At 39.1% G+C, this 22,383-nt stretch overlaps 2 protein-coding genes across 3 annotated transcripts; one reads left to right on the top strand and one right to left on the bottom strand.

The window, feature by feature from the left end:
* Positions 1 to 1,599: 1,599 nt before the first annotated feature.
* On the bottom strand, positions 1,600 to 9,311 carry parp16 (poly (ADP-ribose) polymerase family, member 16). Of its 2 annotated transcripts, XM_080028341.1 has the most exons (7): positions 9,255 to 9,311; positions 7,881 to 8,077; positions 3,757 to 3,894; positions 3,455 to 3,661; positions 3,088 to 3,259; positions 2,868 to 3,012; positions 1,600 to 2,416 (listed from the first exon to the last, which is right to left on the bottom strand). In XM_080028341.1, the coding sequence occupies exons 2-7, from the start codon at positions 8,073 to 8,075 to the stop codon at positions 2,281 to 2,283; spliced, it is 993 nt and encodes a 330-aa protein (XP_079884467.1). In that variant the 5' UTR covers positions 8,076 to 8,077; positions 9,255 to 9,311; the 3' UTR covers positions 1,600 to 2,280. The 2 variants fall into 2 exon arrangements, with proteins under 2 accessions (XP_079884467.1, XP_079884466.1); XM_080028340.1 differs by having other exon boundaries at positions 2,868 to 3,259.
* A 4,638-nt stretch (positions 9,312 to 13,949) lies between these two features.
* Positions 13,950 to 20,916, top strand: scamp5a (secretory carrier membrane protein 5a). Its single transcript, XM_080028239.1, has 7 exons — positions 13,950 to 14,083; positions 14,979 to 15,059; positions 15,245 to 15,364; positions 16,744 to 16,900; positions 16,987 to 17,088; positions 17,422 to 17,539; positions 18,272 to 20,916. Exons 2-7 carry the CDS (start codon positions 15,053 to 15,055, stop codon positions 18,461 to 18,463), a joined length of 696 nt encoding a protein of 231 aa, XP_079884365.1. The 5' UTR covers positions 13,950 to 14,083; positions 14,979 to 15,052; the 3' UTR covers positions 18,464 to 20,916.
* The last annotated feature ends 1,467 nt before the right edge of the window (positions 20,917 to 22,383 follow it).

The following is a 22,383-nucleotide window of genomic DNA, read 5'->3' as shown; positions in this document are numbered from 1 at the left end:
TCAAATCGCGTTCCTGCGCCTCACTGAAATCTGTGACCAATACGGATATGTGACCACAGAGCATGCACGCGTGAACCGAAAATCGGACTGGGTGTACGACCAGATCAAATGCAGTAATAAAAACTATATAAAAACGTCTTTCTTTGCACTGATGGTCTCGTTTGCTGTTAAAGGTAATTTATGATTATGAGAGGAAACATGAGGCTGTTTAAAAGATATTTAAAAGTTACTCGTTGCCGCTTTAAGTAGTCAATGAAGTACGATGGTCTGGTTGGACCAGGCTAGTTGTAGAGGGGGCCAGAAGAAAGAAAAAAATCTCCACATATATAAATGCTAATTTAAAACCTAATTATCCCTAAATGGTACGCTAAACTGAGATATTTTCCACACCTTTAGTTTACCACTAGACAGTTGTTTGTTTTTGTTTTCTTGTGTCTCTTAAGTAATCCGCAGGAGCTTTGAGTCCTGTAGCTGATTGGCGGAGTGATAGAAAAACTAGTGTGTTGAGTCCCCTCTGCCATCACTGCTGCCAGACTGTTGATGGTTATTGAATTACAGACGGTTTATGAGGCAGCAATAATGAAGCCTGCGAAGAGAGGGAATAAAGTGTGGACCAACAATGGACAGTTTGTTCTATGTCCTTTAAATATGAGCCGTTTCTGAAGAGAAGCTTTAGAAGTTTATCTGAAGGATTTCGCAAGAAAGAATAGTTTTTTTATTTATCTATCTTTCATCTTCTTTTAACATGCCAGTCAGTTGCATCACTAAAGTAGTGTGGCGGTACCTGAATCATCTCCAGTGTTATAATCAAACTGAGAAGAGGAGGACGGTGCTGCTCCTAGTCCAAGTTTGTTTCTCAACTAATAGGTGCCTGCCAGAAGAGGAAAATATAATAAAATTAACAAAAAATAGTGACTATCCTGTCAGCAATTATGCTGACAAAATGAATACAAGGCAAGCATTGTTAAAATACTTCAATTGTTTCCTCATTTAGGAAATCTTTAAAATAAGTCATGCTGAAGCTTAAATATTTATCAAATTCTACATGGTGTACTAACCTATTATCAGTTTATACTTTGTCAACTTCCAATGCATTGTATGGCAGACTGCAAAAAATAGATAAAAAATAGATGTAACTTTGTGCTTTTAACAGCGGATACCCATGTCAGGTATAATATTAGAACGACAGGATCTGTCACCAAAGCACACCGCCTCTGTTATCAATCTCATATAGCTGTCTCCCTTCTTTTTTTTACTGATAAAAACAACAGATAACAAAGGACTGTCTGCGTCTCAACTGTAATAAATGTGCCCCTGTCAGAGGAAACCCATGTTAAAGTTTGAATACGACACAAAACCCTGGAACAAAAAAGTATGAGAGATTAGTACGAAGGAGTGACCTTCAAGTAGATATTGAAGTGCGGAAAGCAGCTCCAGAGAGATTTTTACATGATAATTCTCTGGATGTCCAAAAACCATGATATTTTCTGGGGACTGACTGACTATCATTTTAAGTTACTTTTCAGATTTTTCATTCAACTTTGGAACAAACTAACCTCAGTCAAACATTTAAACAAAATGATAATTTTATTGGTGCGAAAGATTGTTGCAAATGTTATGAAACGGTTGACTTTAGGAGGATATGCAGCTCCTTTGCTTTAAGGATAACAAAGCATAAACTTAATCATCATGAATGAGGTTATCATTGGCTTTTCTGTGATCGATCTTTATTTTTTTCCTTTATTCAACCGAAGCAATATATTCAGCAAATTAAGATCATGAGTCCATTCCCATTTATTTCCTAAAAAACAGAGTGATTCAAACTTCAGACCATTGAAAAGTAAGCATTTAAACTGGAAAATGTTCATTAGTGCCTGGTCAACAGACAAACACTAAAGAGTCGTCAGTCAACCTCACCGCTTCCAGTTATTTATACATTTATTTCTTTGAACCATTTGATTAGTAAGACTGAAGACGACTTAAACCAAACAGCGACAAACATCATCGACAAAACGGGATGGTTACTCAAAACATACAAATTACAGATGAAACATTGCATAACATTGTTTAAATGCAGAATGGTATTATTGCCTGTTTGAACAAAAATGAATACACAGTGAAGATCCCAACAGCTACACGTAAAGAAAAAGAATGGCTGTAGAGAGAAAACAGTCTAAAAGGTGCATACAACTTTTAATCTTTGCCCCAGGCCTCTGGTCTGTCTGATCAGGTAGGCACTGTGGATAGTCAAACATCCAGGCAGTCAGTCCTGTCGTCTTGTCACCTGAACAGTCTGTTCCAGAAGGATACGAAGGTGGTGGAGTTAAAGGCACCGATGAATACGAGCAGCAGAAGGTACAGGCTCATCATGATGGCAAAATGGTGTCGGAGGAGCCAGGAGGTGCTGCGAGAATGTCTGAGCAGGAATAACACAAAAAAATTACCTTTTGTTTCCAAGCACCAACCAAAAATGTACTCTTTTTCTCACGTTTAAAAAAAAATATTCATCTATTTCTGTTAAGCTTTTATGGAGCTACATCTACTCTATATTCCTATTCAAGTTGAGTTCATTTTTAGAGTACCAACACATCTGATTCCTTCATGAGTCGCAACTGTCAATTACTTTAATGTGTATCTTTTATGCCCCAAACTATGGACAAGTATTTATAACAGTGTAGTTTATTATTTGTAACAAAAAGAATCTCCATCTCAATCTACACTTCACTGAACAAAAGTTTAAATTAGGGTGAATTCACACATAACTATACTAAGAGCCCTGCAGTCTCCAGTTTGTCTCAAGTGTGTGTTTGCATTGAGCAGGTCAATGACATACTGTCCAAAGTACCTTATACCCAGGAGCCTCTTACCTGGACATGTGTGTCCTCTGAGAGTAAACCAGCAGGTACTTGACTCGCAAAAGCTGATTGTTGGTGACTACAAAGTACTTCTGCGGTACCTCTCCTCCTTCACTATTCCTTGCTCTTGAGCGCTGACGGTCAATGATTTCAGAATCTGAAAAAGGAGATGAGTGTCTGGTGAAGCGATTTGCACATCGGTGTAAGAGGATTTTTAAGTGTGTCAACATACCTTTTTTCTTCACCTGACACTTAACATCTGGGTGATCAATGACCTCACACAAGGCCACACAGCTGAGCAGTGGACCCAGGAGACTTTCTCGCCAGCCGGTGCTGTGAGGACTGTAGAGGACAGCCATGCTGAGGTCACTGGTGAGGTAGGTCCCCTCTCCGAACACAGAGTTCTGCACAAAACATCCGGAAGAGAAACGGGAGCAACTGAGTTTTTATGTCAGACAGAAACAACAAGAGACTTTCTCTGATTTCCACTTCCTCCTTTGGTTATCTCTGCTCTGCTACTCTCAACAGCTTCTTCTACTACGATGATAAAACAAATGGCCTTTGGACAAAAGAGAGGAAGGCTTCATGACTGCTCTGACCTTGTTGAGGTGACAGTGCAGCCCATTGTGAATGATAGAGTGAAAGTTTTCCAGTCGGCTCCCGTGGAATGCGTAGAAGACGTCTCTCGCGGCCCTCGTCTTCTCAAACCTGGCGTTCATCTGGTCACAGTACTCCAGCTCAAACAGGAAGTCTGGCACAGGCGCAGAAATCCCTTCATTTTCCGTCAGTTCACAAAGTTTGGCATACTGAAGGAGAAAGACATACTGTCAACAAAAAAAGAAAGAAGTAAAAGGTGCTGTGGTTACTCATATATTTATAGTCTGTATAAAATAAAATGTACCTCATCTTTCTGCAGTGTCTTCACAGCAAAGCTCTTTGAAGAGAGAATCCAGTGTGTGAGCGCCAGATGATGATTTCCCTCTCGGGGTCGTAGTCGCACCAACTCCCTCACACCAGGCAAAGAGGTCACATCTGCCAACTAGAGAAGAAGAACAAATGTATTTTGATCTCATTGCCACAACATGAGTGTTCATGCCTGTCAACAGTATTCTCTAAATAATTGTTTTGTATTTGTCATTTTTGTACTGTTAAAGCTGGGGTATATGATTTGGGGAGAAAATGGCAGTTGGGAGGATAGAGATTTGAATCCAAATACCTCAACCTCTCCACTTGTTCTCTTTGGTCCCTCCCTGACACGCTCTACACCAGGGGTTCTCAAACTTTTGATAGCTGAGGGCCAATTTAGGAACCCAACATTGGACCGAGGGCCACCGAAGGAATTTTTTTTTAAAAACTGAAATCATTTCAATGGCCAGGTTGCGTCTCTACATGTATTAGTCTGTATCCAATAATGTATAATTAACACATTTTAATCAATAAATGAAGGGCTAGGTTTCATTTCAACATTGGGGGGGACACATTAAAAGCAGAGGTCTGGGGGTAGTCCCCCAGAAAAATTTGAGGTTCGAACACTTCATTTTGTGCATTCTGGTTAATTTTTATGCAGTAATTTGTGTCTTCTGTATTTATTTATGGAAGACATGTTAAGGAAAAGACAACTAGCTCCCATTGACGCAAATCTAATGGAATATAAATCAGTAAGGCACTGAGGCATTCTGTATTGCATTCAAATATTTTTTCTACTTTATTGTTCAAAACTTTCTGCACATTGAAAACGTATCACCTTTTGGAGTGGTTTTTTGTAGGACTCACTTCTCATGATGTAGCAGCAGTGTTAACTATTATGACACTATACATTGAAAATTAACAGGGTGGGCTATCAGCAGCCAGCTAAGCAGATAGGTCCATGGCTATCAGCAGCTAGCTAACGTTAGCTAAACTTTAGGCAAAAGAGCATAGAAAGAGTTAGAAACCAGATAATGTTAGCATCCATCCTTAGACACTTGAGGCCAGCCGAACGTCGGCAAGTTTAAGATGGTACAGTCCACTGTGGGGTGTTATTATTAATAATTGGGGAATGAATATAAACAATTAGAAGGGATATTTAAGTGTTTCGACCCCTGTACTGTTTTTACTGTTACGGGGGACGCATCCCCTCCGTGCGTTTCAATTAAAAAAATATATATATATATATATATATATATATATATATATATATATATATATTATTTTTTTTTTTTTCAATGCAGGCCGCCAGATATGTTTCTGCGGGCCGCCATTGGCCCGCGGGCCGCACTTTGAGAACCACTGCTCTACACCAACAACGTCGTGCCAAAGTGAATGGACAGTCCCAACAGCCAATAAGAACAGAGAATCGGAGCCTCGCTCTGATTGGTCAAAGTGTACAGCTCATGTTAACTAGGGCTGTCGCGGTGAAGGAATACCCCGTGCGGTGAGTCAGGGTGGCTAAACAGTTAAACAGTGGCTAAACAGTATGCAATATAATTGCTCCACCCCTTTTTTAGGCCTAATTATATATTTATTAAGCCAACTTGTTTGTACCATATTGGTCCGAATATAAGACGGGGTTTTTTCCCTTGGAAATAGGTCGTAAAAAGTCGGGTCGTCTTATATTCGGGGTCTAGTATTCGTCGTCCCGTTACCAGAGCGACCATTCAGCTTAATAATAATAATAATAATAATAATAATAGGCTATATTTAATATATACAGCGCATTTCTCGCACTCAAAGCGCTTTACATAGCTTCAGTTGTGTTTATTTTATTTTTTTATCAGTTGGAACCAACACTGTCTGTGCTCTCGGAAGCAGCCGGGGCATGTGTGCAATGGGAGAGAGAACGCTTTGTGTGGAGAGAAAACAAGAGGCACGAGAAATCGCCAAAGCCAATGCAAAGCCTCGACTCATTATGTTGCGAGTCAATGTGTCAGAGGCAGGAATCGACTGTGCGATTGGCTTTTTAGCTGCGGCAGTAAGGAGAGATCAGATTGCCAACTGCGCTTTTCCTTTTACGCACACCACAGCCGCCGTAATGTTTAGATTTCATCATTTGCTTCAAAGCCCTAATGATAATAAGAATAAGAGGCTTTATTTAAACGCTGTCCATGCGGTCGTTGTGATTGTAACTTTATTGGCTGTAAACTGAAAATAACGGAGATCGCGGAAGCCTTCCAATCAACAACTGTAACGTGCCCCGGTTATCATTTCAGCCTTAAACCACGGCGTTTATTGCTTTTGTTTCAGCACTAGGCTATGTGATTAACTATGAGCATTGAGCATTAAATAAATGTTGCGTCTCAGATGCCGAGGACAGCAGCGAGGATGACCGAACCAGAGCATAGAGAGATGACAGCGAGAGCGATCACAGCGGGGCAGAGGAACAAAGTCACACATCAGAGTTCGGTCTATTTGCTCTAGGCCTACTGTTCATTTGCAATGAAGAAAAGTGTTTTATTCAATGCGTTTTTATTTTCGTATATGATTTTAATAAATAAAATGTATTTCCTTTTAAAAACAAGATCTGGTCTTCAAATCTTTTTTCCAAATATGAGTTTTGAAAAACGGGGGTTCGTCACCTTTTATAACGTGGACGTCACGTGCGGTTGTTGCGGTGACCGCCCATGCTCTGCGATTGGCTTGAAAATATTGCAGTATTTCATCTGTGCGGTTATCGTGACAGCCCTAATGTTAACTTTGACCAATCACAAATCATATACCCCAGCTTTAAGTACCTTTCCCAATGAAGACATTTCATATCTTTGTATGACTCCCAATCTGTGCAAATGTAAAGTGTCTATAATGTTTTATTGTAAATAAGCAGCTTTATTATGTGCCGAGGTGGCTAAGGCTAAGGCAAAGCGGGTAGGTGGGCCGTCCAGTGAATTGCAGGGTTGGTGGTTCAATTCCCAGCCTCTCCGCCACATGTTCCTGGGCAAGACACTGAACTCCAAATTGTTCGCGATAGTTTGCTTGCACCCTGCGTGGTATCTGCTGCTATCGGTGTATGAATGTGTGAATGCGTACAAAACAATGTAAAGCACTTTGGGTCAGTGAAAAACCAGGGAAAGTGCTATATAAGTGGAGTCCATGCACCATTAGTGTTTCTGACTGATGTGTGTTGTTTATATACTTGAAACACTTACCTCTAATCCATTTGCAAAGCCATTTTTATGTTGTTTAATCTACATGGTTGTCTTTCAGTCTTGCTCTTCACAGTTTTTGACTGACACACTGCTACCTCTCACAGCGCATTACTGCCACCAAGTGTATGTTTACCATGCCACAACATGCTCATGGTGTGTCACCATTTTTTCCCCTCCAAATTCACACATTGGTTGCGTTCCGAATCGCATACTCTTTATTTTTTCTATTCTACATACTACATCCGACGATAAAAATAATCTAGTTAGGATGCAGTAGGCATACTATTGGGACATACTTTTACTCTCTTATTTCATCATATCATTGCGCCTTGATCTTGCCTCTTGCTTTTATATCCGTCGCATCCCCGTTTGTTTTCATATAGAGGCTTCGTCGATGTGACGTCTTTTCACGTGCGCATTGGATTGTGGGTCAGAATCGCCCAAATAGGATGCAGTTTTCAACCCAAACAATCTTGGCTGGATGAAGTAGAACATCCGGGTACTTCTAACCATCCTAAATCTGGCCACAAGAATCGGGACATCCTAAATCTTTTTTCTACATACTATATAGTAGAAAGTATGCGATTCGGAATACAACCTTTGTGCTTTTATTGTTTACTTATACTATCTATAATAACGGCACTTAAAACTATTTCAGTGCCTGCATGTACCAATAGAGGGTGTTTTTTTTTGGGCATTTTTATGCTTTATTTGATAGTGCAGAGAGACAGAGGTGAAACGGGACAGAGAGGGGAGTGACATGCAGAGAACGACCGTGGGTGGGAATCGAACCCGGGTCTGCTGCTGGGCCCGGCCCGGGAGGGGGACGCCTTACCGACTGAGCTAAAGGCGCCCCCTAATAGAGGGTGTTTTAAAGCTTTGTGACTGTCAGTGTATATCTTACCAGCTCTTCAAAGTCCTTATTGTCAGCACTTATGTATCTTGGAGGGAAAGGTCTGAGCAAAGAGTCCCTCTTGTAGTTCTGTGCAGCTGCAACAAACAGGCTGCAGCGAAGGTCAGCTGCTACTGGGTCTCTGTGCAGACAGGAGCACACCAGCTCTCTGACCGCCTCAGGTGGAAGCGGTGGCTGCATTCCCATCACTGCAGACAGAGGTGATAAAATAGCACGCATGAGAGCAGCCAAAAGTTAGCTTAGCAACATAGCAAGCACCCCATGACAATTTGTATAAGGGAAAATTTAAATTGATTATAAATTGTTGTTTTGTGCCAAACTTTAAACTCTGCATCCCCTAATGATTGTTTACAGTACTAACACTGCAACAATTATGTGTAAAGGAAGGGGATGCATATTTTCTTTTAAACGGAAGAAATTGAACCTGTAGATGTAAAACGTAATATTTAAAAAAAAATCTACTTAAAAGGTCAATTTTACAAAAACTGTAGAAAAAAAACGACATCAACTACCTAGGGCATGGAAACATTTTGCATAAAACATAACTTCTTTGGTCAATTGACAGCTAAAAAAACAGCACCTTCAATGTTGAAAAAAATATCAATATCCTGTTTTAATTTGGCATGTTATCATTTTATTTCAGGTCATTGAAAATACATGACTAAAAAGATTAAAACAATAGTTGTAATGTCAAAGGAATGTCTCATCGTGTCCAGATCAGATCATACATCTCTGCTCGATGTAAATGTGAGAAGCACTTGCAAATTATGTTAGTATAATACATAGATGCTACCATTATTTGAATGTCTAAATTTCATACAAAGTAAGGCCTTATTTTTTTAATTAATTTAAGACCTTTCTAAGGATCAGTAGGAACATGGTTATGAAACACCAAACAGATCAGGTAACGAAAGTCATTTAGGAATTGTTGAGCAAACAAACACTGAAGCTAAGCCCACGTAGGCACTATTCATTTTTGAGAAAAAAAAAAGTTATCGTCTACTGTTACTTTTATGGTCAATCCAATATCAATACAAAAACTGACACTTCAAGACAAAAAGTCCAATGAACGTGTTTTTCTATGCTGACAACTTCGCTGACGTTGCTGTTTCGTTCCTGTGTTTTGTTAGCTTGTCTTGTTGTCTTTCCTACCCAGGGAAAGAGGGTGTGAGGTTAGCTAACATTAGCTGTGCCACAACAAGTGCCGAGCTGCTAATGTATCTAACGTCGAATACGTTTCTGAGGACAAAAACAGCTTTATCGGACTACAGTGGGATCCTGAATTTGTCGGGAACACGTCCCTGTGTGCGCACAGACCTTTAACGCTTGACAGATACTAGTTGTATATCATTATTTTGACGTTACCTTCAGTCTCGCTCAACTCATAGCACTGCAGGAAGAGCTAACATTAGCTTTGCGATCTGCTGCCTTCAGGTGGGTTTAAAACAATGGGAAAAGTGGATGTTCACTGACTAGATGTAGCCTACAAATACAAACACGGCAGATATTTCACACAATAAATAATGCTAAGCGTGAGTTTCAGTAAAATAATAATGAGAAATAGCACACAATTACTTTTGGTTATAAAAAACAAGTACATTCGTATTTGTTGTGTTTTCATCATAATTCTAGTACAGTATGTTCCCTAAGCACAATTGGACTGAAATGTACGAGGGACGTTGAAAGCACCATTCCAAATACTTGGCTGATGTTTAAAGAGCTATCAACTTTCACTGTAGAAACAAAACAACACTATTTCTCCTTCCACATCTGCTGCCCTAAAAAATTGACCTCTTAAACTTATATACAGTTTTTGCCTTTGGCAGACAAACAATTAAAGTATTTCTGCATTGTGATATTGATAGTAGCCACTTCTCCACCACTGCTTTGTAGGCTAGTATTACAATAATAAACCAAGCTAGAAGATAAGTGTAAGTGCCTATGTGTGAACATGCCCACTGCCACAATTCCACCCCAATCATCACATTAATCAACCACTGGTGGAAGGCCTTTCTTATGAAAGAAGCTGACCCAGAGGTTATGTTAGTGACTTTGGGGCTTCCACACTGATATTAGTTTTTAGGGGTCCATTGGGCATGTTATGGCTGGTGCTGGGAAGAGGAAGTGATGGAGATTTTCTATGCAGCCAATGCCGTTGTGCACATTATGACAGGGAAAAGGATAAGATTAACTGGCATTGATGGTGTCCTCAATGGCCTGAATCTGTGTGATGCACTTGTTTTGGCTCCCCTTCAGCTGCAAGGAGATACAAAATATTGTGATGCAGAAATGTCATCAGCGGATGATACCTGCTGGAGATCGATTAAAAAACTCTGGTGTCAATGAAGTTGCTGCAATCTATGCAAAGCTGATAGAGCGATGTCTGCAGAGAAAGCTTGCCATTCTGATGTGATTCTCAGAATAAGATGACTTCTCAAAGGCTAAACTGAATCCTTAAAATCCATTGGTAAACATATTTAGCAAGTTTGTGAGAGCTGAACGTACTGGGAATTGGGAACTTCACTATGGAACAATATCAGAAATGCTTCCTTTCATGGCAGTATCAGGGCATAATCTCTACACACAATCAGCCCACATCTACTGTATGTGCAATGGATGTGCAAGGTCCATTTGGAACATCCAGATTTGAACCAGATATTTGTAGAGGGATTCCATGTGGTCAGATGGAGTGATCGCCTATGGGCTGGCATGTCTATGGATCTTGAGCAGGTTCTAATGACAGTATGAAAACCATTGGTGGCCTCACAAGAGTGCAGGGGATGACATAGCTGCAACATCTGACATGGCTTCACTCCATGCAAGCTTGTGCTGAAGTTAACAACGCACACAGTTCTGAACAATCTCCAAGAAAGACACAATTACAGGGGGCGCTCGTGGCACAGTGGTTAGAGTGTCCCCCTAGAGGCCCAGGCCCCGGTTTGAATACGGCCTGGTTCAGTTCTCTGCATGTCATTCCCTCTTTGCCCCATTTCTACTCTCAATTTCTCATTTCGTCTCTCCAAATCTAATTGAATCGATTGTGCAGTGTCTCGCACCTATCCTCAAATGTTGCTAGGTCAAAGGCCATCGGAAACACCATTTTGGTTAGCGTGGATGGACAAACTACTGCTGAGAACACATTCAAGAAGAGGGGTCGAGTGATCACCATCAGTACAAAGATCCTCAGTGAAGATTGATTGTGAAGCAGTGCAGGTGGATCCTTTTCAAGTGACACATAATTGCTGCAAAAGGTTCACAAGAACTGGGATCCATGTTAAGTATGAGCTGTGCAGTCCTCCTCCAGCTCTAGTTGAGACCTTCTTGCTGCTTCGACAGCCACAGAAGCCAGTATTAACAGATGCCATTTTGACGTTCCACACACCTGACCTTCCTGAAGGGACAGGTCATATTTAGTATGTGTTGGATGGTGGAACTTGTTCAGCGCATCGATCGGACACGTGCACATACATATGAAGACATTAGTAAACTGTACAGCGAATATGTCAAAAGGAAGTATGGAGAGGAAGTTTTCATGTTCAACAGGGCAGATCGACCAAAGACATGGCACAATGTAGGTGAGCAGGTGGGAGGACCAAAACAGCCGTCGTCATAGGTGAGAACGTGCAAGTTCCTTTCAAACAAAATAAAGCAGAGTTCATCAACATACTCAGTGGTCACCAACAGAAAAGGAACTGTCGGACGTACCATGCCGCCTCACAAATGGGGATTGAAAGAGTGATGATGGGGTGCTTGTCCATATCAAAACTGCCTTACTAACAGCTCCACAGATACTCTTATGGGTCTCTGATGCACATGCAAGACAGACTGTAACAACTGAAAGTGCACATGAAAGAGGCATGCCATTGAGTGCTCTGTTGCATGCGGTACCTGCAAATAATCTGGGGGTGCAAAATCATCTCAGGTTGGGGGTGATGATGAGGAAGACGATGAGGAAAACCACACTATGTTTAAGAAAACTTGCTCCAAGGCTTTATACAACTATGAAATAAACGTAAAAGTCTATCTGAATACTAAGTTGAGTTTTTTTTATTAGTCAATTACATGAGGCTACATTGAAATTTGTCTTTTCTAACCTCCCCTCTTAAATTACCACACCCCAGAGGGGGTCAGAGGGTAATGCATTCATGGTATGCATTGATGTACCCCTTTCACATTGCATTAGTACTGCTCTGGCTGCACTTTGAATTAGTAGTAAGTCTGTGCACCAAAATATTTTCATATTAAAATGTATGTTCATCAGTTCAAATTTATCAATTTGTGCCAGTTTAGCATTCACAAATATTTGTGTTTTCTTATATTGTTATAATAGGCTATTTTACAAACATTTAAGCCTATGTCTTTGTTAGAGAACAAAATTAAAACTCATAAAATGCTACACAATGTTTATGCAACATAGGCCCAAATTATAAAGTCACAGCGATGTTTTCGGATATTGGGCTTTCATTTTCGGAAAAACATTGGATTCACCCTTAACTACTGACCTTCACTGTTTCTGATGTTGTATGTGGTATTATTGTAATCCCTGACCATGAAAACATAGGGTTAGACATCACTAGTTATGTGTTATTATGTTTGGTTCAGGAGTTATGAGGAAAAATGCATAATTAGGCTATGGCGGAAAGTAAAATGGTCGCCACATTTTGCAATGGCTAGATATTTGAAACTGCTCAGGGCCCCAAACTGTATAAGTGTACCAAGCTTCATGCTTTTCTGAAAAGGTTAACAATTTGGCACATATCCCCTCTACCATAAAACAGTACTTTAGACGCCGAAAATTGGCAAAAAAGGTGTGGTTAAGAAAACCCTTAAAAAATTACTTTCCACCACATGGATTCCTTATAGACTTTTAGTATGTTATTTATTACATATTCATGAGTCAAAAACAGTTGGAATGGTTTCGGTTGCTATTTTTTTAAGGTCCACCCCTATTTTCTCACAAAATGCCTGTACTATATGGCGCATAACTGATTAGTAAATCATCATAATATTTTTTTCTTAAACCTGCAATAAAGCCACAAGTCTCATAAACTCTTAAAAAGTAGAGTATGAGAAAGTGGAACCGACCACTGATGTCAATGAAATGTGTATTCATGTTGAAAAACATATTTTCAGTCTATTTAAAAAAAAATGTGTTACACAAACTTATAACTTAGCTTTTAGATAATGATATGTATTGTATGTATTTATGTCGTACATTATAAGGAATTAACCTAAACATTTGTGTAACTGTGAATACAAATCATCATTCATGTTTAAATTAATTCATTTCACACAATCATTTGTTGACAGAAAAAGGATAGTCTGAAGCACAAGTCTTATTTGTGCCTGGTCCTATCCTATCCATCCAATAAACAAGATTATTTGAATCTTTTGTAGATTAAAAGGGCTTTACAAATAAACTTGACTTGCCTTATATTTGTAATTTAGCAGTACAAGTAGTAAATGTAACTGTAGTTAATGATATAAAGGTAGGCTATATATTGGCATCTGGTTCATTATGTTTTTACCATGGTTTGTACCCCCTTTATCAATGTGATATTCTTTCCTTCAGAGTTGGACTGCATTACATATTTAGATCTGTAAATGGGATAGTCCTATTTTAATATTATTATTTATTATTATTATTATTATTATTATTATTATTATTATTATTATTATTATTATTATTATTATTATTATTATTATTATTATTATTATTATTATTATTATTATTGTTATCATCATCGTCGTCATCATCATCTTCATCATTATTATTATTATTATTAATAATAATAATAATAATAATAATAATAATAATAATAATGTTATTGTGTTTTTTTCAGCATGAGTGAGGGGCGGGGCTAGTTGAAATATCCCTGCTCCCTGATTGGTCGGTTCAGGCCATGGAAGTAATTCAGGCCAGCAACAAATCTTTTTTTTTTTCTTGGGTCCTGCCCGGGCGGGTAAAACCAGCTGGAGGGGGGAGGGCGGGAGGAGAATATGTGCGTAAAGAAAAGACCATACGTCACGTGACCGCCTATCAGTCCCAAACCACCCATCATTTGAGGAATAACCGTTAACGTCATATTTCTGTCGTAGCGGCGCCGGACCTGGATGTTTCCTCTTGTTTGTTGTAACGCCGATTGATCCGTAGGATGCAATTTAAACGAACGGAGGGATTCTAACTTAGCGAGGTAAGGCGTATTTTAATCACGACATTTTCATTCATTAGGCTACAATCCATCTAAGGGATGAGGGAAATGGATGTAGTCTATCAAAAAAACAAAAAATCGAATGGGATTCTGCTTTCAGTAAAACCTCGAAATCTGTATCCTGGGTGGTTTATTGTAAGGAGTTTGGGCTTGACCTGCTCGGCAGCCCCGTTGCATCGTGTCGCACAGGCTGAAGGACGCCTCTCCATCGCCTGTGATCACGATGCACTAGCTGAGCCCTACTGCAGCATCACTGCCATCCACCCAAGGCAAATGCACAATTAGGACATTTTAAAAGATCATAATGCACAGAAATAACCGGAATCAGTCTGTTTTTTTTTTTTTATGGTAGGGGGAGTTGTGTTTTGCAGGAGATAGATGCCCTTCAGAGCTTAGCCCACATCCACCATCATATGCATTGAAATGTGGTTTTCAAACACGGTCAAATAATGTGGAATGTGGTTAATTATAGCCTACAGCTCTACAACGCAATGTCCAATTTGTTCCCTTTGTAGGCATTAACACGCCTATTTTACGCCCATAGTTTATTGATAGCCTACATATAAAGGATCGGGACAAGGCCTGACAATGTTTCCCACCGCGCGCATCAGGCTACACAGCTGTAATAGGCTATGTGGCCAGGAAACATTTTCATCTTTATTTAGTGAATGTTGCACCAATATATGTTTGTGAATGCACTGAAATAGGTTGGGCCACCACCTCTTTTCTCATGATGAAGCTAAAGCCTTTAAGTCCCTTTATTCCATTGAAGTGGGTGCATGCATTCCCAGTAAGGCCTATGGAGGACCGTAGCCTGTCACCTAGAGTGTGAGAGTGATGGTGCACTTGATGAAACAGCTCTGTTCTTCCTCTGCAGTTTGGTGTCCAAGGCAGCTGAGATTGAAGTCTGTGTGCCTGTTTGCAAGTGGAGGAAAATACTGAACGGTCATCATGGCAGGTAAGCTCTCCATTCTGATCAGCTGTTACACAGTGTGTGTTACGCTGTTATGCTGTGACTGGAGGAAATTCAACTCATTTATAAAAGGCTGCATTCATATCCTGCATGCAGCTGTCTTGACTTGGTTTCTTCTGTATGAATTTGGCATGTGGGCAGCTGCTGTTAACTGTCTCTTTGTGTCCTAGAAAACAACTTCCCTCCCCTGCCTCGCTTCATTCCCCTCAGGCCATGTTTTTATCAAGACTTCAATGAGATCCCAGACCAAAATCGCACCATGTGCAAGAGGCTCTACTACCTATGGATCTGTGAGTGACTCCGCAGTCAATTTATTTTGTCATTGACTTGCAGTGCAATGTTACATGTTCAAAATGTTTTACTAAATATAGCTTACATCATAAAGCTGTGAACCTGTTCAGCACTTCTGTTTTCTCATGTCACTCTGTTTTACCCAAAATATTATGAGACCCACACACCATAGACAATCCACTGTAGCCGTGAGACCAGCCTTACCGCCTTACCGGTTTCGTTGTTGGCACAGAGCCAGTTTAATATGTACAATTTTACAAATCCTATATCAGGTTCTTTGAAGTAATTCGGCTGATTTTGATTATTGAGTAATTGTATCTCTTTATTAAGTGAAATGTGAGGATTTCTTTTGTACATATCATTGAAAATGTTAAGTTCATTGCTGACTATCTTTGAGTTTTGGTCTGTTGGTTGGACAAAATAAGATATAGGTCTTTCACACAGGCAAGGCTCTGTGCTGGTTCCAGTTCCAGCACCTACTTTTGAGCCGACCGGCACGTTCACACACCTAAAATAAATTGGTGAACCTGAAAAGTTGGTTCTCAGCTGTAACCAAAAAATAGAGGACCGTGATGTCATCAAGGGGCCTGTCTAAGCTCTTAAGACTAGAGGAAGGAAACAAAGACAGAAACAATGTCCAGTCAGCAGAAACGAAAAAATGTCAGTGTTCTGCCCAGGAAACTAAATGCTTGGTGGAGATTTGGGCATCAACCGACTTCCAGGAGAAGTTAGAGAGCAGCAGAAAACAGCATAAAACCATTACATTAGGGGGGTTAAACTTTTGCTCCATTTTAACTGGTATTAACGCAGGCTGGTTCACCAGACAGCGCCAAAGAACCAGAGCCAGAACAGGAACCGTGTCGGTGTGAAAGCCCTATCAGACTCTGAGAAAATGTGATGAGCCATTTAAAAGAAAAATTAGGATTATATAGACCGATGATAATCTGTTAAATGAGAAAATAATTGGCAGATTAATCACTGAAGAAGACAATGGTTGATTGCAGAAGTTTATAGTAATGTGTCAAACTGTAATATTCACATGAGCATCTCGGTATCTTTTTCCATCATTACATAGGTTCTGCCACTTGAAAACAAGAACGTAAGTCTGGTGAAAAAGTAAATTAGTTCCCACCCACATAATGGTTCTTGTAGAGTAGAAACTGTGTGCTGTGTTTGCTAATTAAACTGTAGCTCCAGTCCACATAAAACGATTGTAGCTTTAATATACAGTAGAGCCTAAACTAGTCGCTGAGTAGTCGCTGAGATTCAAAGTGATTTGGTCCTGCTGAATTAGTGAGCAATGCAGCCTGTGGGATACTGGCTGTCTTCAGTCCTTCATGTCTTGGTCAACCATGTTCCTTCTCTGCGCCGTTGACAGTTAATAGTGCCACGCTGGCTGTTAATCTGATTGGCTGTCTGGCGTGGATGTGCGGAGGTGGTGCAGCGGCCAACTTCGGCATGGCCTTCCTCTGGCTCATCCTCTTCACCCCGTGCTCCTACGTGTGCTGGTTCAGGCCCATCTACAAGGCCTTCAAGTGAGACACGTCATAGTCCACACCACGACCCACTGTTCTGGTGAACGGCATCATTTCTGATGTTTTTTTCCATTTGCTTTGTGCAGGGACGACAGCTCTTTCAACTTCATGGCTTTCTTCTTCGTCTTCATGGCCCAGGTGGTGATCAGTATTATCCAGTGTGTTGGCATTCCAGGTTGGGGAGTGTGGTAAGGACTTATTTTTCAAACACACATTTCTAATAGGTTTAAATATGTTGTGAATACACGTGAATAGAGATAGGTGTATAACATGTTGTTTTAAAAAATCTCAAAAGTCTTCAGCTGGGTTCAAATCCAGCTTTCCACCACCTCTGTATATACGATACCGTACCCAGCACCAAACAGAGGGATTTATTTATATTAAAATGGGAGAATAAGTTAGTCTACACTCTATAGGGTAACTGTTGTCTGCCAGGTGATTCTGGTTCACGTAGGATATAGACAAAAACCTGTAAATAAACATGAAATGATGTTACTAACTCTTTATGTTCTTCCCATCAGTGGCTGGCTGGCTACCATCACTTTCTTCAGCACCAACATTGGCTCAGCTGTGGTCATGCTGATTCCCACCATCATGTTTACTGGTGTGGCTGTACTCTCCACCATCGCCCTCACAAAGGTGACCTTTACATTTCTACCTCTTTCAGTTAAAATAGAAAAGTAGCAGAGTTGAGTGTTTTGTTGGCTTCTATTAAGTAAAAGGACTCTTTAAATTTGATCTGCAATTTGAATTATACTTTATTTTTATGTAAGGAAATATGGACTATAATGATAGGCGTACTGCTACTATTATCATACTATTATACCATGACCTCAAAGATTGGAAGCTAGTAAATCATGCTGCCTAGTTAACCCAATTCATTTGTGTTTTGTGAAAGTTTTTTTTGCGCTTCTTGTTATTTCAACACCTGCTGAGTCGTGCCTAAAAAACTAAAACAGTATGGAGGTCTCACATCAGCCAAAGACTGTTCAGTGTAATTAAACCCAGATTTAATGCATATGGTGTTATATTGTCAATGCACAATACTTTAATCCTAACCACAACCACATCTATAATACTATTATAATAATCATATAAACAACGTGACAACGAAACGAAAACAACAACATAATGTATTAGGGAAGTAAAGACTGCTCTAATCAAAACTCGGACTGAGCCATGGCAAATTATGTCTGGCATGGCCTTCGAAATTCTAGTGAACAATATTATTATGTTGTTATAAGTCGCCGCCCACACAGATATCGCACCAATTAAATTACAGTCCCGCCATCATTAGTGGTTTGAAAACAATGTTCCTACGTCAATACTACCCTTTCCATGGTAATGATGATGGTAAATTGTCTTTTGTAGGTTCATAACTTTTACCGTGGCAGTGGAGGCAGCATGGGTAAGGCCCAGGAGGAGTGGACCACCGGGGCCTGGAAGAACCCCCATGTCCAGCAGGCAGCTCAGCAGGCAGCCATGGGAGCAGCGCAGGGGGCCGTGCAGCAGAACCAGTACTCAGCAGCGCCAACCTACAACTATGATGAGCCCCCCATGTAGGACAGAGTATAGGGGGTCAGGCTGTCTGTGTGGGAGAAAGATAAAAAAGGGATCACTTTAGAACACAATTCAAATTTAGGTGCCCTTCATTATAACACTGTACAAGATGAATTTAAACAGAACAAAGTCGTGTTTTTGGTGGAAGTGTAGTTTTATTGAATTCTGACACACGTGGAGGATATTCATTTCCGTCAGTTCACATTTAAATCAACAGCCAGTTATCGAAAAGCTGTTTTTTTATTTTCCTTTCTGTTTTTTTCTAAATCTATTATGCTGCTCAATTTTAGCTGGTCAATGTTTGTGTGCTTCATCAGTTTATTCAGGTAAGGTTCATCTGTGGTGAGCACAGAGTGACTGCTCTACCCCTGCCTGTGTCACGTCTTTTACCTTTCATGTGTTTTTTAAAATGATTATATTGCAGTAGCTACATTGTTAAGAGTGTTTACTTTGATTAGCCATGAAGGTCACCAAATGTTAAAAAACGATTTCCCCCACAGTCGATGTGCTGTGGTTGCTTGCTTTTCAGCTGGCAGTTAATTGGTTTCCCATTAAAAGAATATTTTGACAAATTTGGGAATTGCGTTTATCGACTTTCCTGCTGAGAGCAAGATTAGAAAACCGATAATGCTCGATCGATGTGCATATTATTCCTTAAATGCTGGCCAAAAAACATATAGTCTTTATCTTACTCTGTATGTAAACTATACATTTAAAAAAAAATTACTTACCCAAAATATTGAAAAAACTATTGGCAATTCATTATAAAAATTAAGGAAGATGAATAAAAAGTATCAAATGATTTAATTCTAATATAATTTAAATCAGAAAAGTTTTGCCTGAAGCAGTATCTTACTCACAATTTACCAAGAAGGTGTTTTACCCAGGTCATTTTCTGAGAGTTAAAACTTTTTAAATCCCAGACAAAAAACTTTTAACAGTTTATGTTTTGGTGACCTTTGTTTTTACATTCTCAGGACAGTTTTTAAGAGCTGTTTAAATTCTACCTGTAAAGCCCTTTGAGTGTCAACATGTCGGGCTTTTGTCACCGTTAATCAACTAATCGGGTTGTTAGGTTTCCATCAGGTTACGTTTTCAGTGTGGGTTGATTTCAGTGAAATGAATTGTGATTATATGTTAAAGTGAAGCACATACAGTATTTAGGATTAGGAGTTCATTGGATTAAAACATTCCACCGTTGTACAGGTTAAAAAGTAAAAGAAAAACCAAAACACGTGCTGGGTGGTCAGTTATACAGTAAATATTAATAATCATTGTTGTAGGTGGTCATGGCATTGTACGAAGTGATGGATGTTTTCCCCCCATATGGCAAATTTCTCCCACTTACCCCTACATGTAAATGTTTAAATGACTACTTGTTTCTGGAGCTCTGGATTTCAGGCATTAGTGTGTCATTTTGTTGCTGTTGGTGTTATTCTATGAGTAGCTGTAATATGATATTTATATAAAAGGACATAGAATATAAAATAATTTTGAGCCAATGATTTCTTTCTGATGTGAAAATTTAAAGCGAGGGAATATTTATGTGCGTGATGTGCCCCGGTCAGAGGCGGCGTTGTGTCAATTTCAGTGAAAAGATTTTTCGCCTCAAGTCTTCTTTGAAAACGTCCTCAAGGTTCAGTAGATGGTTTACTGCAGTGAAACAGTATTAGAATCCAATCAGATGTGAAGATATGTGTCCGAATGTTAATTATTTCCAAAAATGTGAGTCGTCTTGTCTGATTGTGATCATGTGGTATTCAATAGACTGTTGTTTTACTCTTGATTTTTTGTACCTATTTTTTGTTTTTGTGTGTGCCTGTGTATTTTGGATGACGTGTGGATGAAGTATGAAGCTCTTTGGCTGTGGGTAACAGATTGTTGACAGTTAGTGCCAACTTAATTCACAGTGAATCACAGTGGATCAATACCAACATCAATATATTAAATACAAAAAAATATTATGCTCAAGTTGGGTCCTGTTGTGCAGGCTTTAAATATAGACGTCAGAAAGTAAAAAACAAAAACTGGGCCTGTTTTTTTAAGTTTGACACCACTGGTATAATTTTAAGAATTGCATAACATTTTTCACCAGCAGATGCAGACTTGCAGTAGTTACAAAGTATAACCCTGTAACTGTACTACTCACACACTCATCTCTTAGTTAATGCGCTAACTGTAGCTGATATGTTAAATTAAGTGTAAAGTATGCACAAAAATTAACCAACAAGCTACTTTTCTCGGTGTGTAGTAAGTTAGAATGGTCTTCGGGGAGTTTTGGACCAGTCCAAAACCTTTTTTTGACGTATGTACATACAGCACAGTTAATGTGATAAAATAAATGACATCTGTATAGTAATCGTGTAGCAGGAACTGCAGTGCTAGTACTTTTCAACATTTCATGTTGCTGTATCAAAAGCTTCTGAAAGCCATTTCCCCCATCAACTCCTCCTCATGTTCCCACATGTACTGTATGTTGTTTGATATGTATTATCATGTACTATATCAGAACTAGATATAAATATATAATGACTTGAGGTTAGGTCAATATATTTACAATGGATAAAAACATTCTGTAGAGACATGCTATAATGAGGTGAGTGAATTATTTGAGGAGGCTATGTCTCCACGAATGAGGTGAATGAGAAATACATTTTTGTGTATTACTTTTGTATTATTTGGTCTTACCCTAATAGATATTAAACAGTTCTTGTTGCATCTTGTTTCTTTTTTTGATGAGTTTGCACAAGGGTCTTCACACCATCCAGGATTTCCCTTACATTGCTGTTAGTGAAGAAGAAACATGAACCGTCATATAAGGTGATCCTTAAGTAAGACATTTTATAAATAAATATATATTTAAAAATATTGAAATACATATTTTTTTTTTTTACAAAACTTGAATCACATGACTGTTTTTTTATTTCATGAAATTGACTTCTTTATAACTGGTTTTCATGGACAACCCAGCTTTCTAAATTAACCATCAACCAACAATCAAAAGGTTTCTTGGCTTCATCCCTTCAGGCGTTCAAATGGTTAAAAACTGACCAAAGTGTGAGTTTCTCTGAACAGAGTGACTTCTCTTCATGAATACTGTTGTGTTATGGAATCAATTCAACCACTCTTATGAATATTTGGCTTTTCAAGCCTAGAATGATGTTTTTAAAAATAAGAATTGATAACATTCAAGATAAATACTAAAATGTCTCATCCTGGCAGCAGCTTTAATGTATTCTGATATAATGCACTGCACTTGAGTTGGTTATTTTGGAATTATCTTCATACAGAACATGACAAAACAATGCTTAGCATTGTGAAAAAAGAAAAGAACATCCCTCATCAATTTTAGTTTGGAATTGTGTCCTAAAGAGTGAAAATAAATACATATTGACATAGTAATTCAACCTCTCTATATGATTATATACAGGTCCTTCTCATATAATTAGCATATTGTGATAAAGTTCAATATTTTCTGTAATGTACTGATAAACATTAGACTTTCATATATTTTAGATTCATTACACACAACTGAAGTAGTTCAAGCCTTTTATTGTTTTAATATTGATGATTTTGGCAAAAAAGTAAAGAAAAACCAAAAATCCCTATCTCAAAAAATTAGCATATTTCATCCGACCAATAAAAGAAAAGTGTTTTTAATACAAAAAAGTCAACCTTCAAATAATTATGTTCAGTTATGCACTCAATACTTGGTCGGGAATCCTTTCGCAGAAATGACTGCTTCAATGCGGCGTGGCATGGAGGCAATCAGCCTGTGGCACTGCTGAGGTGTTATGGAGGCCCAGGATGCTTCGATAGCGGCCTTAAGCTCATCCACAGTGTTGGGTCTGGTGTCTCTCAACTTCCTCTTCACAATATCCCACAGATTCTCTATGGGGTTCAGGTCAGGAGAGTTGGCAGGC

Source organism: Ammodytes marinus, assembly GCF_949987685.1.
Source record: "Ammodytes marinus genome assembly, chromosome: 5".
Classification (NCBI taxonomy): domain Eukaryota; kingdom Metazoa; phylum Chordata; class Actinopteri; order Uranoscopiformes; family Ammodytidae; genus Ammodytes; species Ammodytes marinus.
The sequence above is the reverse complement of the archived record's forward strand: the minus strand, read 5'-3'. Positions and strand labels throughout refer to the sequence as shown.

What these genes read in the sequence shown, in the direction of transcription:
- parp16 (XM_080028340.1), bottom strand. Translation starts at nt 8,075, where the DNA reads ATGGGAATGCAGCCACCGCTTCCACCTGAGGCGGTCAGAGAGCTGGTG. An exon ending in ATAAGGACTTTGAAGAGCTG is followed by an intron (nt 3,895 to 7,880) that starts GTAAGATATACA and finishes CTTCTTCTCTAG; the next exon opens with TTGGCAGATGTGACCTCTTT. An exon ending in AGACACTGCAGAAAGATGAG is followed by an intron (nt 3,662 to 3,756) that starts GTACATTTTATT and finishes TTTCTCCTTCAG; the next exon opens with TATGCCAAACTTTGTGAACT.
- scamp5a (XM_080028239.1), top strand. An exon ending in GCTCTACTACCTATGGATCT is followed by an intron (nt 15,365 to 16,743) that starts GTGAGTGACTCC and finishes CGCCGTTGACAG; the next exon opens with TTAATAGTGCCACGCTGGCT. An exon ending in CCACCATCGCCCTCACAAAG is followed by an intron (nt 17,540 to 18,271) that starts GTGACCTTTACA and finishes TGTCTTTTGTAG; the next exon opens with GTTCATAACTTTTACCGTGG.